The sequence below is a fragment of the Budorcas taxicolor genome, chromosome 3 (assembly GCF_023091745.1).
Source record: "Budorcas taxicolor isolate Tak-1 chromosome 3, Takin1.1, whole genome shotgun sequence".
Classification (NCBI taxonomy): domain Eukaryota; kingdom Metazoa; phylum Chordata; class Mammalia; order Artiodactyla; family Bovidae; genus Budorcas; species Budorcas taxicolor.
Genome location: NC_068912.1, coordinates 57,970,461 through 57,992,972, shown reverse-complemented (window position 1 = coordinate 57,992,972; position 22,512 = coordinate 57,970,461). Strand labels below are relative to the sequence as shown.

Here is a 22,512-nt window from a genome sequence, read left to right as displayed (position 1 = left end):
TATGTGCATATAATTATATCATATGTAACAACACATAATACATTTATCAATGTATTATTTTACTCTGTATAGTGAAGTGAGTCGTTCAATCATGTCCGACTCTTTGCGACCCCATGGACTGCAGCCTACCAGGCTCCTCCGTCCATGGGATTTTCCAGGCAAGAGTACTGGAGTGGGTTGCATTTCCTTCTCCAGAGGATCTTCCTGACCCAGGGATCGAACCCAGGTCTCCTGTACTGTAGACAGATGCTTTACCGTCTGAGCAACCAGGGAAGTCCCTTACTCTATATAAACAAAATTAAATATTTACTTGATTCATCTTTTTTTGTTAATAATATTAAGCTTTGTTTGCATTCAAAAGGAAAGAAAGGATGGCGCCTTTCATTTTTTCATTCCCTAAATCACTCATTCATTCAACAAACATTTAATATAGTGCCTAGGGCTTTCAGAATTATCTTATTTAATGAGTATAACAATCATGTGCATGTGTGCACGATTAGTGGTGTCAGCTCTTTGCGACCCATGATCTGTAGCCCACCAGGCTCCTCTGCCCATGGGATTTTCCAGACAAGAGTATTGAGTGGGTTGCCATTTCCTCCTCCAGAGGATCTTCCCGACCCAGGGATTGAACCCATGTCTCTTGCGTCTCTTGCATTGAGCAGACCGATTCTTTACCAACTGCACTACCTGGGAACCTCCCACGATAATCATAGATCTACTTAATATTCCTGAAAAACACATGGCAGACAAAGTAGCATTTTTAAAGAAGCAAATATATGGTCTCCAACGAAATAAAAATATGCTTGAGTTTGCTAGATGATACATTTTATCACAGTAGTGAGTCCAGTTGAACAATTCTTCTATTTCATATGAATAACTGTAACAATGTTTACATGGGATAATCACTAGGCTGCAATAAAATGCATGTGGGACATTTATGGAGATCTTTTCCCCTGTAATACTTAATAGTATATATAAGTAAATAAACACTAAATAATTAGTGTGTGAAGCCATTTCAGTTCAATTCAGTCGCTCAGTCATGTCCGACTCTTTGTGACCCCATGAATTGCAGCACACCAGGCCCCCCTGTCCATCACCATCTCCCGGAGTTCACTTAGACTGACGTCCATCGAGTCAGTGATGCCATCCAGCCATCTCATCCTCTGTCGTCCCCTTCTCCGCCTGCCCCCAACCCCTCCCCGCATCAGAGTCTTTTTCAATGAGTCAACTCTTCACATGAGGTGGCAAAAGTACTGGAGTTTCAGCTTTAGCATCATTCCTTCCAAAGAACACCCAGGACTTATCTCCTTTAGAATGGACTGGTTGGATCTCCTTGCAGTCCAAGGGACTCTCAAGAGTCTTCTCCAACACCACAGTTCAAAAGCATCAATTCTTCGGCTCTTAGCCTTCTTCACAGTCCAACTCTCACATCCATACATGACCACAGGAAAAACCATAGCCTTGACTAGACGGACCTTAGTCGGCAAAGTAATGTCTCTGCTTTTGAATATACTATCTAGGTTGGTCATAACTTTTCTTCCAAGGAGTAAGCGTCTTTTAATTTCATGGCTGCAGTCATCACCTGCAGTGATTTTGGAGCCCAAAAAAATGAAGTCTGACACTGTTTCCACTGTTTTCCCATCTATTTCCCAGGAAGTGATGGGACCAGATGCCATGAGCCAACTTTTTCACTCTTCACTTTCACTTTCATCAAGAGGCTTTTTAGTTCCTCTTCACTTTCTCCCATAAGGGTGGTATCATCTGCATATCTGAGGTTATTGATATTTCTCCTGGCAATCTTGATTCCAGCTTGTGTTTCTTCCAGTCCAGCGTTTCTCATGATGTACTCTGCATATGAGTTAAATAAGCAGGGTGACAATATACAGCCTTGACATACTCCTTTTCCTGTTTGGAACCAGTCTGTTGTGTCCAGTTCTAACTGTTGCTTCCTGACCTGCATACAAATTTCTCAAGAGGCAGGTCAGGTGGTCTGGTGTTCCCATTTCTTTCAGAATTTTCCACAGTTTATTGTGATGCACACAGTCAAAGGCTTTGGCATAGTCAATAAAGCAGAAATAGATGTTTTTCTGGAACTCTCTTGCTTTTTCCACGATCCAGCGGATGTTGGCAATTTGATCTCTGGTTCCTCCGCCTTTTCTAAAACCAGCTTGAACATCAGGAAGTTCACGGTTCACGTATTGCTGAAGCCTGGCTTGGAGAATTTTGAGCATTACTTTACTAGCGTGTGAGATGAGTGCAATCGTGCGGTAATTTGAGCATTCTTTGGCAGTGCCTTTCCTTGAATTGGAATGAAAACTGACCTTTTCCAGTCCAATCTAAAATTACTTTAGATAGATTAACACTTGTTCAGTAAATATTAGTCACTCAGTTGTGTCTGACTCTTTGCAACCCTATGGACTGTAGCCCGCCAGGCTCCTCTCTCCATGGGATTACCCAGAGAAGAATAGAGAGGGGTGCAATTTCCTTCTCCAGAACACTTAATGCTATGTTTCCAGCCACCCAAAGAAAGTGTTTGCAGTTTTTGGTCTTTCTGAAAGATAGTACAAAGATGATTTTTAGATTCAGAAAATTATAAGATAGTTAAAACTCTATGAGCTTATGCTGCTGCTAAGTCGCTTCAGTCGTGTCCGACTCTGTGCGACCCATAGACGGCAGCCCACCAGGCTTCCCCGTCCCTGGGATTCTCCAGGCAAGAACACTGGAGTGGGTTGCCATTTCCTTCTCCAATGCATGAAAGTGAAAAGTGAAAGTGAAGTCGCTCAGTCGTGTCCGGCTCTTTGCGACCCTATGGACTGCAGTCTACCAGGCTCCTCCATCCATGGGATTTTCCAGGCAAAAGTACTGGAGTGGGGTGCCATTGCCTTCTCTATTATGAGCTTACAGTCCATCACAATTTTGTACACGCTTCACTTTACAAAAATGTATTAATAGGGAAAAAGTTGTGACATGGTTTGTTATCTTAAAATGTTTTTCTAAGTTGTATTAATGTTCATTTAAAATATTCAAAAAGTATGGAAACTACAAAAAGAAACAGATAAAGTAAATCATCTGTAATTCTGTCATACAGAGATGATACTGTAAATATACTTGCATATTTCCTTCTTGTTCTTTTGTGGGAGCATATTTATAAATAACTGTATTTGTTTAATGTTTTAAGAGTCTATTATAAAGGCAAATATTTCATCATATTATAAATATTTCACAACAAAATTGTTCAATATCTATATGATATTATATTCTATTTAACATTCTGCAGTACTATGATTTAATAATTTTCTTAATGCTAGACAGTTATATTGTTTTTAATTCTTATTTACAATAAAAGTTTGATTTTATTATATACAAGTTAGACTGTAAGTGAATATTAAATCTGTTACATCAGAAAATATTGCCAAATAGTTGAGATAAATATTTGAATTAGAATTAAAAGGTTGGTATGTAGGTATCACAAATTTTCTTACTCAACAGCACAGCCATTTAAGGTTTTAAGAAGTCACTAATATTTTTCAGTTATGGTTTGCTACATGTTATGCACAGTAATCCAAAATTTATGGATTCTCCTCAGAATGTTGCTTTATCCTAGCAGAAACACACTGAGAGAAACACGATAGCATTATTTGCTCATAACATCAAGTCAACTTTCAGAAAGGTTGCAAAAATTAATGTTCCACAATGTATAAAATTAGAATCTATTTCATTAAATTCATACCAGCATAGAATATTATTTTATCAGTAAGTTATTTTTTAAGTTCTTCATTTTTGACAGACCAACTAGTATCTTAAAATTTTATATGTTTGATTACCAGTGAGGTTGAATATTCTGTCATTTGTTTATCAGATTTTTGAAATATTCTACATGTTGCCTGATTATGCTCTTTGCCCATGTATTTTGGGAGTCATTTAAAAAATTCTGTAGAGTTCTTTATATGTTGTGGACATTAACTCTTTCCTTTCCTGTTTTATTGCTAACATTTGCCCAGTTTGTGAGATGGCATTTTATTTTAAAAATATAATGTTAAAGATAACTTTCCCCCCAAATATGTTCACTATAGAATACTTGAAAATACATAAAAGTAAAAATTACCCCAAACCACCATTTAACCCTTTTAACATTTAGTGTATCTCCTAAATTTTGTTTTTTATAATTGTATTTATTTATTTTTGGTTGCACTGGGCCTTTGCTGCTACATGTGGGCTTTCTCTAGTTGCAGCAAGTGAGGGCTACTCTTCATTGTGGTATGTTGGCTTCTCATTGTGGTGACTTCTCTTGTTACAAAGCACAGGCTCTAGGCACACGAGTTTCAGTAGTTGTGGTTCGTGGCCTTAATTGCTCTGCAGCATGTGGAATCTTCCTGAACCATGGATTGAATTCATGTTCCCTGCATTGGCTGGTGAACTCTTATCCAGTGTGCCACCAGAGAAGTCCTCTCCTTAAATCTTATACCATTTAAAACAAAAAATTAGGCTGGAAGAAATTTAAAATTTTCATGTACTTAAATCTAAGTCTTTTATGATTTTTTCCATCATATTTAAGTTTAAAACATTTCCATTAAAAAAATTTCATCTACTCTTTTGTTAATCATGGTTTTAAAATACATATCTATTTAAACCATTGTTTTGATGTACAGTATGAGGTAAGAATCAAAACAAACTTTTAACCAAATAGCAATACATCCTCAGTTTAGTCACTCAGTTGTGTCCGACTCTTTGCGACCCCATGGACTGCAGCACACCAGGCTTCTCTGTCCATCACCAACTCCTGGAGCTTGCTCAAACTCATGTCCATTGAGTCAGTGATGCCATCCAACCATCTCATCTTCTGTCATCCCCTTCTCCTGCCCTTAATCTTTCTCAGCATCAGGATCTTTTCCAATGAGTTATTTGCATCAGGTGACCAAAGTATTGGAGCTTCAGCTTCAGCATCAGTCCTTCCAATGAATATTCAGGACTAATTTTCTTTAGAATTAACTGGTTTGATTTCCTTGCAGTCCAGTGGACTCTCAAGAGTCTTCTCCAATGCTACAGTTCAAAAGCATCAATTATTCGACGCTCAGCTTTCTTTATGGTCCAACTCTCAAATCCATATATGACTACTGGAAAAACCATAGCTTTGACTGTATGGACCTTTGTTGGCAAAGTAATGTCTCTGCTTTTTAATATAATGTCTAGGTTGGTCATAGGTTTTCTACCTTTCACATGATACTGTAGTGAATGCAACTGATTAGTTTTCCTGAAAATATCAGGCTGTTTCATGCCTGAATGTCTTTCCTCATGTGAAGTCCATAGTTTACACAGGGTTCACTCTGTGTTGTACAGTTTTGAGAAATGCATAATATCAGATATCCACTTTCACAGTATTATACAAAACAGTTTCATTGCCCTAAAATTCCCCTTTTCTCCACTGATTCATCTCTTGGCCGCTTCCCCCAATCCCTGGCAACCATCATTCTTCTTTACTGTCTCTAAAGTTTTGTCTTTTCCAGAATGTCATGTAGTTGGAATCATATGGTATTTATACTTTTAAGATTGGTGTTTTTCATTTAGCATGTATTGAAAAGTTACTCTATATCTTTCTGTGGACTAATACCTCATTCCTCTTTATGGCTGAACAATATTTCATTGTATGGGTGTACCATAGATTTTTTAACCATTTACCCTTTGAAGGACATTACTTGTTGCTTCTAATTTTTAGCACCTATGAATAAAGCTGCTATGAACATTTATGTGCAGATTTTGGGCAGACACAGGTTTATACTTATTTTAGTAAACACCAAGGAGTATGATTGCTGTATCATTTGGTAAGAGTACGTTTAGCTTTGAAGGAAGCTGCCAAATTATATTCCAAAGTTGCTTTCCACCAACAATGAATGAGAATTCCTTTCGTTCCACATCTTTTTTAGCATTTGGTATTGTCAGTGTTTTGGATTTTAGCCATTCTTAAAGATGTGTAATGGCATGCCATTATTTTAATTTGCAGTTCTCTAATGACACATGCTGCTGTGCAGATCTTAATTTGCCTCTTGCCATCTGTATGTCTGTTCAAACCTTTTCTGTATTTTTTTAATTGAACTGTTTGTTTTCTTATTGTTGAATTTTAAGAGTTCTTTCTGTATCTTTGGATATAAGTCCTTTAACAGATATCTGTCTTGCAAATATTTTTTCCCTGCTACGTGATATGTCTTCATTCTCCGAACATGTCCAAGGACAGAAGTTTTTAGATTTTAATGAAGTCCAACCTATCAAAATTTTCATTCATGGATCATACTTTTCTTGTATCTGAAAACATGATTGTTGTAGAAAATGGGTGTCATTTCATAATACCTTAAATCTCTGAAAGAATTCACTAGTAAGACCATCCAGGCCCAGTGCTTTCTGTTTTGGAAGGTTACTAATTATTAGGTTTAAAAGTTTTTTTATTTTACATTGGAGTATCATTGATTTACAATGTTGTGTTACTTTCAGGTACACGGCAAACTGATTCAGTTGTATTGATTCAGTTTCCTTAATCAAAATAAAACTATTCAGGTTATCAAAGTTTCCTTGCCTAAGTTTTGGTGGATTATGTCTCTCAAGGAATTTGTCCATTACACCTAGGTTATCAAATTTGTGAGCAAAGAGTTATTCATAATATTCCTATATTGTCTTTTTAATGACTTTGGGATCTGTAGTGAAGGCCCTTTTTTCATTTTTACTATTAGTAATTAAACTCATCTCTTTTTTTTTTTCTTGATAATCCTGCCTAAGGTTTCACCAATTTTATTGGTCTTTTCAAAGAATATATTTTTTGTTTCATTGATTTTCTCTATTTTCCTGTTTTTAATGTAATTGATTTCTGCTCTGATTTTTTTTTTAACCCATTTATTTTTAGGCTGTTTGGTGTCCTTGTTGCTGCGTCCAAGCATTCTGTAGATGTGGCAAGCAGGTGCTACTCTCTAGTTGTGGTGCGCAAGCTTCTCTTTAGGGTGGCTTCTCTTGTCGCAGCGGAGAGGCTCCAGCATGCATGGGCTTCAGCAGTTACAGCACGTGGGCTCAGGAGTTGTGGCCCATGGGCTTAGTCGCCCCCAGGCCACGTGGAATCTTCCTGGACCAGGAATCAAACCGATGTCCACTGAACTGGCCATCTGCTCTAATTTTTTTATCACTTACTTTTTTCTGTTTACTTTGTATTTAATTTTCTATTCTTTTCCTAGTTTCCTAAAGTGGAAGCTTGGATTAGTGATTTCAGATCTTTCTTTTTCTCTAATATATGCATTTAATACTACAAATTTGCCTCTAAGCACTGTTTTCACTGCATTCTACAAAGTTTGATAAGTTATATTTTCATTTTCATTTAGTTGAAAATATTGTCAAATTTTCTCTTGAGACTTCTTCTTTGAACCAGTGTTATTTAGAAGTGTGTAGTTTAAATATTTTTCAGTTATGTTTCTCTTACTGAAATCTAGTTTAATTCCATTATGAATAGAGAATATATTTTGTACAGCCACTATGGAGAACAGTGTGGAGATTCCTTAAAAAATTGCAAATAGAACTCCCTTATGACCCAGCAATCCCACTGCTGGGCATACACACCGAGGAAACCGGAACTGAAAGAGACACATGTACCCCAATGTTCATCGCAGCACTGTTTATAATAGCCAGGACATGGAAACAACCTAGATGTCCATCAGCAGATGAATGGATAAGAAAGCTGTGGTACATATACACAATGGAGTATTACTCAGCCATTAAAAAGAATTCATTTGAATCAGTTCTGATGAGATGGATGAAACTGGAGCCGATTATACAGAGTGAAGTAAGCCAGAAAGAAAAACACCAATACAGTATACTAACACATATATATGGAATTTAGAAAGATGGCAATGACGACCCTGTATGCAAGACAGGAAAAAAGACACAGCTGTGTATAACGGACTTTTGGACTCAGAGGGAGAGGGAGAGGGTGGGATGATTTGGGAGAATGGCATTCTATCATGTATACTATCATGTAAGAATTGAATCGCCAGTCTATGTCTGACGCAGGATACAGCATGCTTGGGGCTGGTGCATGGGGATGACCCACAGAGATGTTATGGGGAGGGAGGTGGGAGGGGGGTTCATGTTTGGGAACACATGTAAGAATTAAAGATTTTAAAATTAAAAAAATAAATTAATTAAAAAAAATGACATCTCTTTGAAATTTGTTAAGGTGTGTCTTATGACCCAGAACACAGTCGATCTTGGTGAATATTCCATGTTAGCTTAAAAAGAATGTATATTCTGCTGTTATTGGATTAAGTCATCTATAAATGGGCTTCCCTGGTGGCTCAGAGGGTAAAATGTCTGCCTGCAACGCAGGAGACCTGAGTTTAATCCCTGTGTCGGGAAGATTCCCTGCAGAAGAAAATGGCAACCCACTCCAGTATTCTTGCCTGGGAAATCCCATGGATGGACTGAAGCCTGGTAGGCTACAGTCCACGGGGTTGACAGAGTAGGACACGACTGAGTGACTTCACTTTTACTTTCACTTTCATCAGTGTCAATTAGATTCAGTTTTCTAATGGTGATGTTCAGTTCAACTATAATCTTACTGATTATCTGCTTGCTGGATCTCTCAATAACTGATAAACAGATGAGTGCTAAAGTCTCCAACTGAAATAATAAATTTGTCTATTTATCCTTGGAGTTCTATCAGTTTTTGCTTCATGTAATCTGATGCTCTCCTGTTAGATTCATATACATTAAGCACAATGATATCTTCTTGGAGAACTGATACCCTTATCACTATATAGTATCCCCCTTTATCCCTCATAATTATCCTTGATCTACAGTGTATTTTGTTTGAAATTAATATAACTACTACAGTTGTCCTTTGGTTAGTGTTAACATATCTTAGTCCATTTTGTCCATCCCTTTACTTTTAATATATCTGTGACTTTATATTTAAAGTAGGTTCCTTGAAGACAACATACAGTTAGGTCTCATTTTTCTTTCTACTCTCTCTGTTTCTTAGAACATTGACATTTCAGTGATAACTGATATAGCTGTAAGACTTACTATATTTATTACCATTTTCTATTTGCTACTCTTCTTCTTTCTTTTTTTAGTTTCCATTCTTTCAGTTCAGTTCAGTCTCTTAGTCATATCCAATTCTTTGCAACCCCATGAACCACAGCACACCAGGCCTCCCTGTCCATAACCAACTCCCGGAGTCCACCCAAACTCACATCCATCGAGTTGATGATGCCATCCAACCATCTCATCCTCTGTCGTCCCTTTCTCCTCCCGCCCTCAATCTTTCCCAGCATCAGGGTCTTTTCCAATGAGCCAGCTCTTCGCATCAGGTGGCCAAAGTATTGGAGCTTCAGCTTCCACATCACTCCTTCCAAAGAAATCCCAGGGCTGATTTCCTTCAGAATGGACTGGTTGGATCTCCCTGCAGTCCAAGGGACTCTCAAGAGTCTTGTCCAACACCACAGTTCAAAAGCATCAATTCTTCAGCGCTCAGCTTTCTTCACAGTCCAACTCTCACATCCATACATGATCACTGGAAAAACCATAGCCTTGACTAGATGAATCTTTGTTGTTGGCAAAGTAATATCTCTGTTTTTCAATATGCTGTCTAGGTTAGTCATAACTTTCCTTCCAATGAGTAAGTGTCTTTTAATTTCATGGCTGCAATCACCATCTGCAGTGATTTTCGAGCCCAGAAAAATAAGGTCTGACACTGTTTCCACTGTTTCCCCATCTATTTCCCATGAAGTGATGGGACCAGATGCCATGATTTTCGTTTTCTGAATGTTGAGCTTTAAGCCAACTTTTTCACTCTCCTCTTTCACTTTCATCAAGAGGCTCTTTAGTTCTCCTTCACTTTCTGCCATAAGGGTGGTGTCATCTGCATATCTGAGGTTATTGATTTTTCTCCTTTCAATCTTGATTCCAGCTTGTGCTTCTTCCAGCCCAGCCTTTCTCATGATGTACTCTGCATATAAGTTAAATAAGCAGGATGACAATATACAGCCTTGACATACTCCTTTTCCTATTTGGAACCAGTCTGTTGTTCCATGACCAGTTCTAACTGTTGCTTGCTGACCTCCATACAGGTTTCTCAAGAGGCAGGTCAGGTGGTCTGCTGTTCCCAACTCTTTCAGAATTTTCCACAGTTTATTGTGATGCACACAGTCAAAGGCTTTGGCATAGTGAATAAAGCAGAAATAGATGTTTTTCTGGAATTCTCTTACTTTTTCTATGACATTAAGACTTTTGATTCCATTTTCTCTCTTTTTTTGGCATAAAAATTTCACTTCTACTTTAATATAGATGTATTATTTTTGCTTACATACTTCTAAAGCAATTTAAGATTGTCATGAAGATTTTAAGATGGGTATGGTTAGTGCCGGACTCCTAACTTATATATCTAATTTTCTTCTTGCCTCTTTCAATCTTTTCTGCAGTTTCATTCCCTTCTATCAACATTTATTATATGTGGAATTTCTTCAAAGTTCATCCTAATATCTTTTTCTCTTTCCTATATGTTCTCCCTAGACCAATAACCCCAATATTTTAAATTTCAGGATATTATTCTGGTGGCTCAGATGATAAAGAGCCTGCCTGCAATGCAGGAGACCTGGATTCACTCCCAGCATTGGGAAGATCCCTTGCAGAACAGAATGGCAACTCACAACAGTATTCTTGCCTGGAGAATCACATGGACAGAGAATCCTGGCGGGTTGCCGTCCATGGACTCGCAAAGAGTTGGACATGACTGAGTGACTAACACTTCAGTTTTCACTTCTTTCTGTTTTGAATGCCACAATCAACCACCATCTTCACGTTTCTCAAAGACACCTCAGATCAACACAGCTAAATTTAATCTTCCGTTCTCAAACATAAATTGCTGCTGATTTTTTTTTTCAGTTTTAATGAGAGATAACCTATTGATACTTCAAGCCACAACCTTAGAAACCATACTTCAGATATTTCACATACTTTACATCTTTCTCCTGTTGATTTTATCTCATTTGGGTTATTTTATACCTACTTTTTTTCTCTGCTAATCAAAAATGTTCTACTGTATCTTATCTGGACTGTTGTAACAGAAAGGCTTTCTTGGTCCATTCCTATTTGGTTTGGGTGAGCTTTATGAAACAATAAGACAATCATAAAACTAGCCCTATCCCTTCAAAGATATCTCTTTGTTCTTACGCTAAAAATACATATCCTTGGGAATGGGGCTTTTAGAGTTGCATGCGTTTCGTCCCCTGCCTCCCTTTCCATCCTCATCTTATACTTACTTCCCACTCGATTCCCTGTGTCACAGTCACACTGGCCTTCTTTTAGATCTTCAGATTAATATATAAGGCTTTCTCCCAGGTCATGACTTCTCTCTGGCATGACTTTTCCCCATATTTACTTAAGTAACCCACTCTTCATCCTTCAGTTCACAGCACAAATTCTCCTCTTCTGGAAGTTTCCCTAACCCTAAATTAAGATGGTTTATTTTGTTATACATTCCCTTAGATATTACTAGGTAGCCCAAATATGTGAAACAAAGCCCATCATACCCATTACAAATTAATTTATATTTTATTTACCAGAGCCACTGACCCTGGGACCTGAATGTCAATTTTTAAGCTTTTTCAGCCATTTAGTCATTTACAGTTACAACAGTAAATCTTTTTTTGTATAAAACTTGGTATTATCTCTGTTGTTGTCATAGCTCTGTTGATACGCTTATTGTGACTTAAATGCATTCTTTATTAAGCTTAGTTTTAATGTTGTTTCACTTCAGCTAATATTACCAGCTAAATGATTACATCATGGGTATATGACTTTTTGGTTAGTGGTATTTAACAAACATGCACTAGATAGATAAATATGCCAGATATTGTACTAAGAAAGAGGATGGCAAAGATGAAAAAAAATGGTCTCTGACTTCAAGGAGCTATAGTTTCTTTAGAAGAAAGAGATATTTAGATATTTGCATGATTTTTGATCAAACAAATATTAGAAGTGGGATGGCAGGTTAAGAGATACAAACCAGAGAAAACTGAGAAGAATTTAGTTTGATAAAAATCAATATCACATTTAAGATTCTATATTTGGAAAAATTACACACATAGTCAAATCTTTACTTATTGTTTGAAGAGCTTATACCACAGGTTAAATGTATAAAGCAGGAAATGAACACAGATGGATAAGAATAGTTCTTTGACTATTAGAATTTTCCCCTTCATACTAGCTAAATGAACTGTGCAAAAACCACTTATAAACTTTTGTGTCATGTGATGGATAAGATCAACCACACAGTAGTTTTAAAAACATTTGTATTGTAAATCTTAGGAGCATGTTACTGCACATTACATCTGATACCATTAGCCAGAAGAATGACTTCATAGGCAATAAAGAATATATTGTGAGAAAGAAGGTGTGGCAAGGTATTTCATTTTCACAGTTCATTTTCCATGGAAAATCTATAACTGAGTCCTATGTATGAAAATGTGATGTAAGTTTCTGAATTATTGACCTACTACCATTTCTGTCAAGTTTCCACATTTTGGCCCATTACGTGTAGAGTCTGGCTTCTCTATACGGTCTTTTATTATAGAGTTGCCTTCATAAGTGTGATTGTGTGTGTGGATGTGTGGGGGGAGTATAATAATTATTATATAAACAGCAGGCTGTTAAGAAAAAAATTCTGAAAGTCAATAAAACAGAATTATATTTGTTGAAAATAGAAATACACGCAGTGTTAATGGTTCCAGATAAACAGAACCAAATTTGACTTTATGAAACCAGGAAGGCACTATAAATTATCTTCACAGCAAAATATTCATTCTTATAATTAACTGCCCATGATAAATGCTGGTTTCAAAAACATACCAGCCACAGAACCACAGAGTAATAATAAGAGATAGGTAAAATACATTATAAGAAAAACACAATTAGAAACACATAAAAATATACTTACCGGTTCTCCTGTAAGTCCCCTGTCTCCAGTACTCCCTGGGGGTCCTTGTAAACCCTGAATAAATAAAGGTAAAGCTTAGAGAAAAAATGATGTTTGAAAATGTTTTAGTTTTCATACCTCAGCTTTCTTTTAGGATCCTCCTATCTAATTTCTCTATCTTTATCCATTCTTTATTTTTTATTTTATGGTAAAATATGCATCACATATAATCCACCATTTTAATAATTTTAAAGTGTACAGTATGTGTAAATTTAGCGTACTGTGGCATTAAGTATATTCACATTGTTGTGTTCACCATTATTACCACCATCCACTTTCAGAATTTTTTATATTCCCAAACTGAAATTCTGTACCCATTAAATAGCTCCCTATCCCCCACCCGCCTCCCTGGCAACCACAATACTACTTTCTGTCTCAATGAATTTGACTTAAAGTAGTCAAAGTAGGTGAAGAAGGCAATGGCAACCCACTCCAGTACTCTTGCCTGGAAAATCCCATGGGCAGAGGAGCCTGGTGGGCTGCCATCTATGGGGTTGCACAGAGTCGGACATGACTGAAGCAACTTAACAGCAGCAGCAGCAGTCAAAGTAGGTAATTAAAGGGTCTTATATACATGGAATCATACAATATTTCTTCTTTTGTGTCTGGCTTATTTCATGTAGCATAAAGATCCATCCATTTGTAAAATGTGTCAAGACTTCTTTCCTTTTTAAGGTTGAATAATATTCTGCTGTATGTATATACCACATTTTCTTTATCCATTAATCATCAATAAACAATTCAGGTTTTCTACACTTTGGTTATGTCTAACACTCCTATAAACATTAATATATAAGTATTTGTTTGTATCTGTACTTTACATTCTTTGGGGCACCTAGAAGTGAGTTATATGGGTTGATGGATAATATACAATTCTATGTTCAACAATTTGAGAAGCTGGGCAAACTGCTTTCCACAGCAGCTCCACCATTTTATATTCCCACCAGCATGGCACAATTCCTGTTTCTCCACATCCTTGTCAGCACTGATTATTTTTTCTTCATATATAGGTGTAGGGGTATGTGTGTGTGTGTGTGTGCATGTGTGTGTGATAATAGTTAACCTGGGTGGGAAGTGGTATCTCAGTGTGGTCTTGATTTGCATTTCCCAATTTCTTTGGAAGAAATGATGCTAAAGCTGAAACTCCAGTACTTTGGCCACCTTATGCGAAGAGTTGACTCATTGGAAAAGACTATGATGCTGGGAGGGATTGGAGACAGGAGGAGAAGGGGACGACAGAGGATAAGATGGCTGGATGGCATCACGGACTCGATGGACGTGAGTCTGAGTGAACTCTGGGAGTTGGTGATGGACAGGGAGGCCTGGCGTGCTGTGACTCATGGAGTTGCAAAGAGTCGGACATGACTGAGCGACTGATCTGAACTGAACTGAAAGACCAGTGATACTGAGAATCTTTTTATGTATTTCTTCGCCATTTATATATCTTCTTTAGAGGAATGGTTACTCAAGTCCTTTTGCTCATTTTGCCATTGTTGTTTATTATTCTGTCAATGAGTCATAGGAGTTCTTTATATCTGTGTGTATGCTCAGTCACTCAGTTACTCATACCCAGCTCTTTGTGATCATGGACTGTAGACTGCCAGGCTCTTCTGTCCGTGGGATTTTCCAGGCAAGAAATAAAGGAGTGTGACTTATGCTCTCATAGCCTGGGAAGGCACAAGGGTCTCAGAACCTAATGACCAGAAATGATCAAATTGGACCTCTCCAATGTTCTTTATTTTACCCCATTTTTACACCATGCTATCCATGGTAACATAAAATAGAATCTTAGACATGGAGGTATATTCTAAAATGGTATGTAAAGTGAAAATTGCTCTGTCATATCCTACTCTTTGCGACCCCATGAACTGTAGCCTGTCTGGCTCCTCTGTCCATGGAATTCTCCAGGCAAGAACACTGGAGGGGGTAGTCATTTCCTTCTCCAGGGCATCCTCCCAACCCATGAATCAAACCCAGGTCTCCTATATTGCAGGAGGATTCTTTATTGTCTGAGCCACCAGGGCTATAAAACTCTAAATCAAATTCCAGGTCCTCTTTGATCCTTCCATTCAAAGTATAACTGAGCATCTACTGTGTACCAGATACTGATGATTACTAATGATATATAAAATACTGACCTTATCTATTTGCTATTTGCTACTCCTACTCTTCTAAATTATTGCCTTTGGGAAGTTTGGCAATTATATAGCAGATCACAATTATCCTTTTATCTTAAATTTAAAATCTAAAAATTGATATTAAATTGGAAGATATTAAAAATCTCCAGGAACAAAGAATCTAAGCTATAGTCATCAATGCTATGTTTAGTCACATATGATTGTCTGATTAGAGAAAGCAGCTGCTATTGTTTGGCTGCTCAGTTGTGTCTGACTCTTTTGTGACCCCGTGGACTGTAGTCTGCCAGGCGTCTCTGTCCATCGGATTTTTCAAGCAAGAATACTGGAGAGAGTTGCCATTTCCTTCTCCAGGAGATCTTCCAAACCCAGGAATTGAACCTGCATCCTGCATTGCAGGTGGATTCTTTACTGCTGAGCCACTGGTGAAGCGATTAGAGAAAGGCAGATTTGTAAAATCTTGTGGACTCTCATCTAAGACCATATTTCAGTTATGAAAATCACGTTACCCATATACTCCTAAATTAAGACCAGATCAATATAAGGGATCCCTCTATGCCTGATATACCATTTGAAACATAAAGCACTTAGAATCTTAAATAATACTTGCCCAATTTGCTTTGTAAAGTGTGCCTGCACACAATATTAAGCTCAATATGTACTTTTAATACTGTTAATGCTGCATAAATGCTGTTTGGCAAAGCTATGAAATGATCTAAATGGACCCTAATTATTTTTATCGGAGATGAAAAGAACAAGCTGGCACAAAGTAAAAATTCCTTTTAAGGCTTTTCAGATTCCCTTTAAGGCTATAAGGCTACTGAAATACCTTATCTGTAGTACAACTCCTTGCTCCATGATGCATATCAGCAATGATGCCAGTGATGACCAGGAGGCTAATGACTATAGTGGTTGCTATTTATTGAGGGCCTGTGCTAGGAACATAATGAGCATGATTTTTTTTATAACTATAAATGTATCTCATTTTCCTGACAGGCAAACTGAAGTTCAGAAGGGTCAAATAATTTGTACTAAGTCAAAACAGCTGTAAGTGGAAGAACCAGAATCTGACTGAATCTGTCTGATTCCAATGTCAAGCTCTTTCACTATACTAAACTGCTTTTTACTGATTTCCATGAATTCAGTGCCCTTCTGTTTTAAATAATCACGTGTAGGTTTGTATTCGTATGTCAGACTCTAAGTTGACCAGACAAGGTTAAAAGCACTTAACAGAGATTTCAGCAGCCATCTACTCACAAAAGAGAGAAAACTTGGAATTTGATCACCGAGTTAAATGCCTACCAAATTAAAAAACAAAATGCTTTTCAAAGAAATATAATAGACTTTAGAGTCTCCACAATGAATAAGTCAAAATATTCAAGATATAGCTTAAAATTACTTGACAGGGAAAATTTCCCATATTTATAAGAAAAGGCAATTAATGGAAACCAGACTCAAGATAATACAGATTTTAGTAGTATCACATAACATTTTTAAAGTAGTTAATATAAAAATGCTCACTCATGTAAATAAAAATATACTTATGATAAATAAACAGGAAATCTCAGAATAAAAAGTGTCTATAAAAAGAAACAATGACAAGTATAGAACTGAAAAGTAAATATCCAAATAAAAGTTTAAAATAAAATATCAAGAATAAAATTAAGAGGGCTTAGGGAACATAGGTTTAGGTTATCCAGTTAAAAACAAAACAAAACAAAACAGGAAGAAGAAAGACTGAATTAGGAATGATAGGGCCCCAGGGATCTAAGGTAATCAGAATGACTAACATATATTTAACTAGAATACAAGAAAGAAAGAAGAGAGAAAATGGGGTAGAAAAAATAAAAAAAAATTGTTTTTCAATTTCCAAATTTAGTGAAAGATCATTTACACATGAAAAAAACTCAGCAAACCTCAAGCTGGATAAATGTGAAGAAAATTCATCTAGGCACATCACAATCAAACTGCTGCTGCTGCTAAGTCACTTCAGTCATGTCCGACTCTGTGTGACCCCATAGACAGCAGCCCACCAGGCTCCCCCATCCCTGCGATTCTCCAGGCAAGAACAGTGGAGTGGGTTGCCATTTCCTTCTCCAATGCACGAAAGTGAAAAGTGAAAGTGAAGTCGCTCAGTCGTGTCCAACTCTTCGCAACCACATGGACTGCAGCCTGCAAGGCTCCTCTGCCCATGGGATTTTCCAGGCAAGAGTACTGGAGTGGGGTGCCATTGTCTTCTCCCAAAATCAAACTACTGAAAACCAAAGATACAGAGATGCAGGGGAATAACGATTAAGATAAGTGTAGACCACTCTTCAGAAATGATGCAGGCCAAAAATAAATGGCATGTCATTTTTACAGCACTGAATGGAATCAGTACTGAATGGAAGGAGAAAAAAAAAAAAAAAAAACAACTTTGTTGACCCAGAATTCTGTAATCAGTGAAAATATCCTTCAAGAATACACCACATTAACAAATTGAAAAATAAAGGCCATATGATTATCTCAATAGATGCAGAGAAAGCCTTTGACAAAATCAACATCCATTTATGATAAAAACCCTCCAGAAAGCAGGAATAGAAGGAACATACCTCAACATAATAAAAGCTATATATGACAAACCCACAGCAAACATTGTCCTCAATGGTGAAAAGTTGAAAGCATTTCCCCTAAAGTCAGGAACAAGATAAGGGTGCCCACTTTCACCACTACTATTCAACATAGTTCTGGAAGTTTTGGCCACAGCAATCAGAGCAGGAAAAGAAATAAAAGGAATCTAAATTGGAAAAGAAGAAGCAAAACTCTCACTGTTTGCAGATGACATGATCCTCTACATAGAAAACCCTAAAGACTCTACCAGAAAATTACTAGAGCTAATCAATGAATATAGTAAAGTTGCAGGATATAAAATCAACACACAGAAATCCCTTGCATTCCTATACACTAATAATGAGAAAATATAAAAAGAAATTAAGGAAACAATTCCATTCATGATTGCAACGAAAAGAATAAAATACTTAGAGTCTAGGTGAACTCCAGGAGTTGGTGATGGACAGGGAGGCCTGGCGTGCTGTGATTCATGGGGTCGCAAAGAGTCGGACACGACTGAGCGACTGAACTGAACTGAAAGAAACTTAAGACCTATATATAGAAAACTATAAAACACTGGTGAAAGAAATCAAAGAGGACACTAATAGATGGAGAAATATACCATGTTCATGGATTGGAAGAATCAATATAGTGAAAATGAGTATACTACCCAAAGCAATCTACAGATTCAGTGCAATCCCTATCAAGCTACCAGCGGTATTTTTCACAGAGCTAGAACAAATAATTTCACAATTTGTATGGAAATACAAAAAATCTCAAATTGCCAAATCAATCTTGAGAAAGAAGAATGGAACTGGAGGAATCAACCTACCTGACTTCAGGCTCTACTACAAAGCCACAGTCATCAAGACAGTATGGTACTGGCACAAAGACAGAAATATAGATCAATGGAACAAAATAGAAAGCCCCGAGATAAATCCACACACCTATGGACACCTTATCTTTGATAAAGGAGGCAAGAATATACAATGGAGAAAAGACAATCTCTTTAACAAGTGGTGCCGGAAAAACTGGTCAACCACTTGTAAAAGAATGAAACTAGAACACTTTCTAAAACCATACACAAAAATAAACTCAAAATGGATTAAAGATCTAAACGTAAGACCAGAAACTATAAAACTCCTAGAGGAGAACATAGGCAAAACACTCTCTGACATAAATCACAGCAAGATCCTCTATGATCCACCTCACGGAATATTGGAAATAAAAGCAAAAACAAACAAATGGGGTCTAATTAAAATTAAAAGCTTCTGCACAACAAAGGAAACTATGAGCAAGGTGAAAAGACTGCTTTCGGAATGGGAGAAAATAATAGCAAATGAAGAAACTGACAAAGAACTAATCTCAAAAATATACAAGCAACTCCTGCAGCTCAATTCCAGAAAAGTAAACGACCCAATCAAAAAATGGGCCAAAGAACTAAACAGACATTTCTCCAAAGAAGATATACAGATGGCTAATAAACACATGATAAGATGCTCAACATCACTCATTATCAGAGAAATGCAAATCAAAACCACAATGAGGTACCATTTCATGCCAGTCAGAATGGCTGTGATCCAAAAGTCTACAAGCAATAAATGCTGGAGAGGGTGTGGAGAAAAGGGAACCCTCCTACACTGTTGGTGGGAATGCAAACTAGTACAGCCACTATGGAGAACAGTGTGGAGATTCCTTAAAAAATTGCAAATAGAACTACCTTATGACCCAGCAATCCCACTGCTGGGCATACACACCGAGGAAACCAGAATTGAAAGAGACATGTGTACCCCAATGTTCATTGCAGCACTGTTTAGAATAGCCAGGACATGGAAGCAACCTAGATGTCCATCAGCAGACAAATGGATAAGAAAGCTGTGGTACATATACACAATGGAGTATTACTCAGCCATTAAAAAGAATACATTTGAATCAGTTCTAATGAGGTGGATGAAACTGGAGCCTATTATACACAGTGAAGTAAGCCAGGAAAAAAAAAAAAAAACACCAATACAGTATACTAACGCATATATATGGAATTTAGAAAGAGGGTAACGGTAACCCTGTATGTGAGACAGCAAAAGAGACACAGATGCATAGAACAGTCTTTTGGACTCTGTGGGAGAGGGGGAGGGTGGGATGATTTGGGAGAATGGCATTGAAACATGTATAATATCATATAAGAAACGAATCACCAGTCTAGGTTCGATGCATGACACAGGATGCTTGGGGCTGGTGCATTGGGATGACCCAGAGGGATGGAATGGGGAGGAAGGTGGGAGGGCAGTTCAGGACTGGGAACACGTGTACCTCTGTGGTGGATTCATGTTGATGTATGGCAAAACCAATACAATATTGTAAAGTAAAAAAAAGAGAAAAAAAAAGAATAAAGGTGAAATAAAGAAAAACTAAGAGACTTCATCAGTAAAAGAGCTTGACTATAAGAAATCTAAAGGAAGTTCTACAGCCTTCAGGGAAATATACCTCTTAGAAATGTGCATATATAGAAAGAATTAAGAGCACCAGAAAGAGTAAATGCATGGATACATTTACAAATCACTACTTTCCTTCTAGATATCTCTAAAACATGTATTTCATTTATAGTAAGACAAAAAGTATTCTATTTATATTAAAGTAGAATTTTAACTTTGAAATATGGGGTTTATAACATATATAGAAATGTAATACATAAAACAAGTATAGCATGTAAGACAGGATGCTGGTAAACAAGTTTACATGGCCACAAGTTTCTTACTATTATGTTAAGTATTATTACTATATTAACTCTAAGTAGACATTAGAACCTTAGACTGTGACCCCTAAATCAGTTTTTGCAAACTACAGTCGGAGTGCCAAATTTAAACTATCACCTGATTTTGTAAATAATTTTTTGAACAATCATGCTCATTCTTTATATACTGTATATGGTTTCTTTCACACTATGACACTAGAGCTGAGTAGTTGCACCAGAGACCACATGGCCACAAAGGCTTAAATATTCTGTGGCTCTTTACAGAGATGGTTCATTGACTTCCGACCTAGAATAACCACTTAAAAGCAATAATGAAAAGAAGTATAGCTAAAAAGTCAAGAGCTGAATTAAAATGGAGTTCTCAAAGTTATCTACTGTCTAAAGAAGGCACTCAGGGAGATGGTGAAAGACAGGGAAGCCTGGTGTGCTGCAGTCCATGGGGTCACAAAGGATTGGATGCTCCTGAGCAACTGAACAACAAAGAAGGCACTGAACACCACCACCATGACAAAGGAAAAACTGTCATAAAATGTCAAAAACTGTCATAAAATGGTAGGCCTAAATGCAGCTGCATCAATAACTACATTAGGTGGAAATGGAGCCAACACTAATTAAAAGGCAGAGGTTTTCAGGATGAATTAAAAGGCAAGATGTAACTTTAAGACACTCACTTTAAACATCTAGGCACAGATAGCTTGAAAATAAATGAATGAAAAACATATGCCATGCAAACAGCTAGAGAGACTCATATCAAATAGTAGATTTCAAAATAAAAAGTATTAGCAGAAAGAAAGAGGAACATTTTGTAATAATTAAAGGGTCCGTTGATTGGGAAGACATAATAACCATATGTAAATACTCTAAAAATAGTTTCAAAATGTATAAAGCAAAATCTGAAAGAATTAGAGTCATATTAATACCCCTATCTCATCAACTGAAAGAGTATCCATATAAAAATCAATGCTGAATGAACTGTTAATAGTTTCTTTTATAAGATTTAGAAAACTAATAAGTTATGAGGACTTTATCACCTTAATAACACAATGCATTGTGTCCTTTCTTCTTGATTCTCTCTTTGAGTCAGATCTACACATGAATAGAAGAACAGTATAGGAAATAACATTGGCCCACAGACAAGTATGGCCACAGACAAGGTCAGTTTTCATCCAATTCCAAAGAAGAGCAATATCAAAGAATGCTCAAACTCCTGCACAATTACACTCATTTCACAAGCAATCAAGTTAATGCTCAAAATTCTCCAAGCTAGGTTTCAACAGTATGTGAACTGAGAACTTCCAAATGTACAAGTTGGATTTAGAAAAGACAGAGGAACCAGAGATCAAATTGCCAACATCTATTAGATCACAAAAAATGCAAGGGAATTCCAGAAAAACATCTACTTCTGCTTCATTGACTATGCTAAGGCCCTTGACTCACAACAAACTGTGGAAAACTCTTAAAGAGATAGGAACACCAGCCACTTTACCTGTCTCCTGAGAAACGTGTAGGCAGGTCAAGAAGCAACAGTCAGAACCAGACATGGAATAAGGGATTAGTTCCCAATTAGGAAAGGAGTACATCAAGGCTATATATTGTCACCCTACTTATTTAACTTGTATGCAGAGTACATCATGCAAAATGCTGGGCCGGATGAAGCACAAGCTGGAATCAAGATTCCCAGGAGAAGTATCAATAACCTCAGATATGCAGATGATACCACCCTAATGGCATAAAGTGAAGAGGAAATAAAAAGTCTCTTGATGGTGAAAGAGGAGAGTTAAAAAGCTGGCTTGAAACTCAACATTCAAAAAACTAAGATCATGGTATCTGGTCCCATCATTTCATGGCAAATAGATAGGGAAAAAATTAAAACAGTAGCAGATTTTATTTCCTTGAGTTCTAAAATCACTGCAGTTGGTGACTGTAGCCATGAAAGTAAAAGATGCTTCCTCCTTTGAAGAAAGGCTATGACAAACCTGGACAGTGCATTAAAAAGCAGAGACATCACTTTGTCAACAGAGGTCTATATA

The 22,512-nt window shown here is 37.0% G+C and overlaps 1 protein-coding gene across 1 annotated transcript in view; it reads right to left on the bottom strand.

Moving 5' to 3' along the window:
* Positions 1 to 22,512, bottom strand: part of COL24A1 (collagen type XXIV alpha 1 chain) — a 363,647-nt gene that overhangs the window by 116,742 nt on the left and 224,393 nt on the right. The window contains exon 33 of the mRNA XM_052638047.1: positions 12,968 to 13,021. Within this exon, the coding sequence (XP_052494007.1) occupies positions 12,968 to 13,021 (54 nt within the window). The remainder of the gene's footprint in view (positions 1 to 12,967; positions 13,022 to 22,512) is intronic.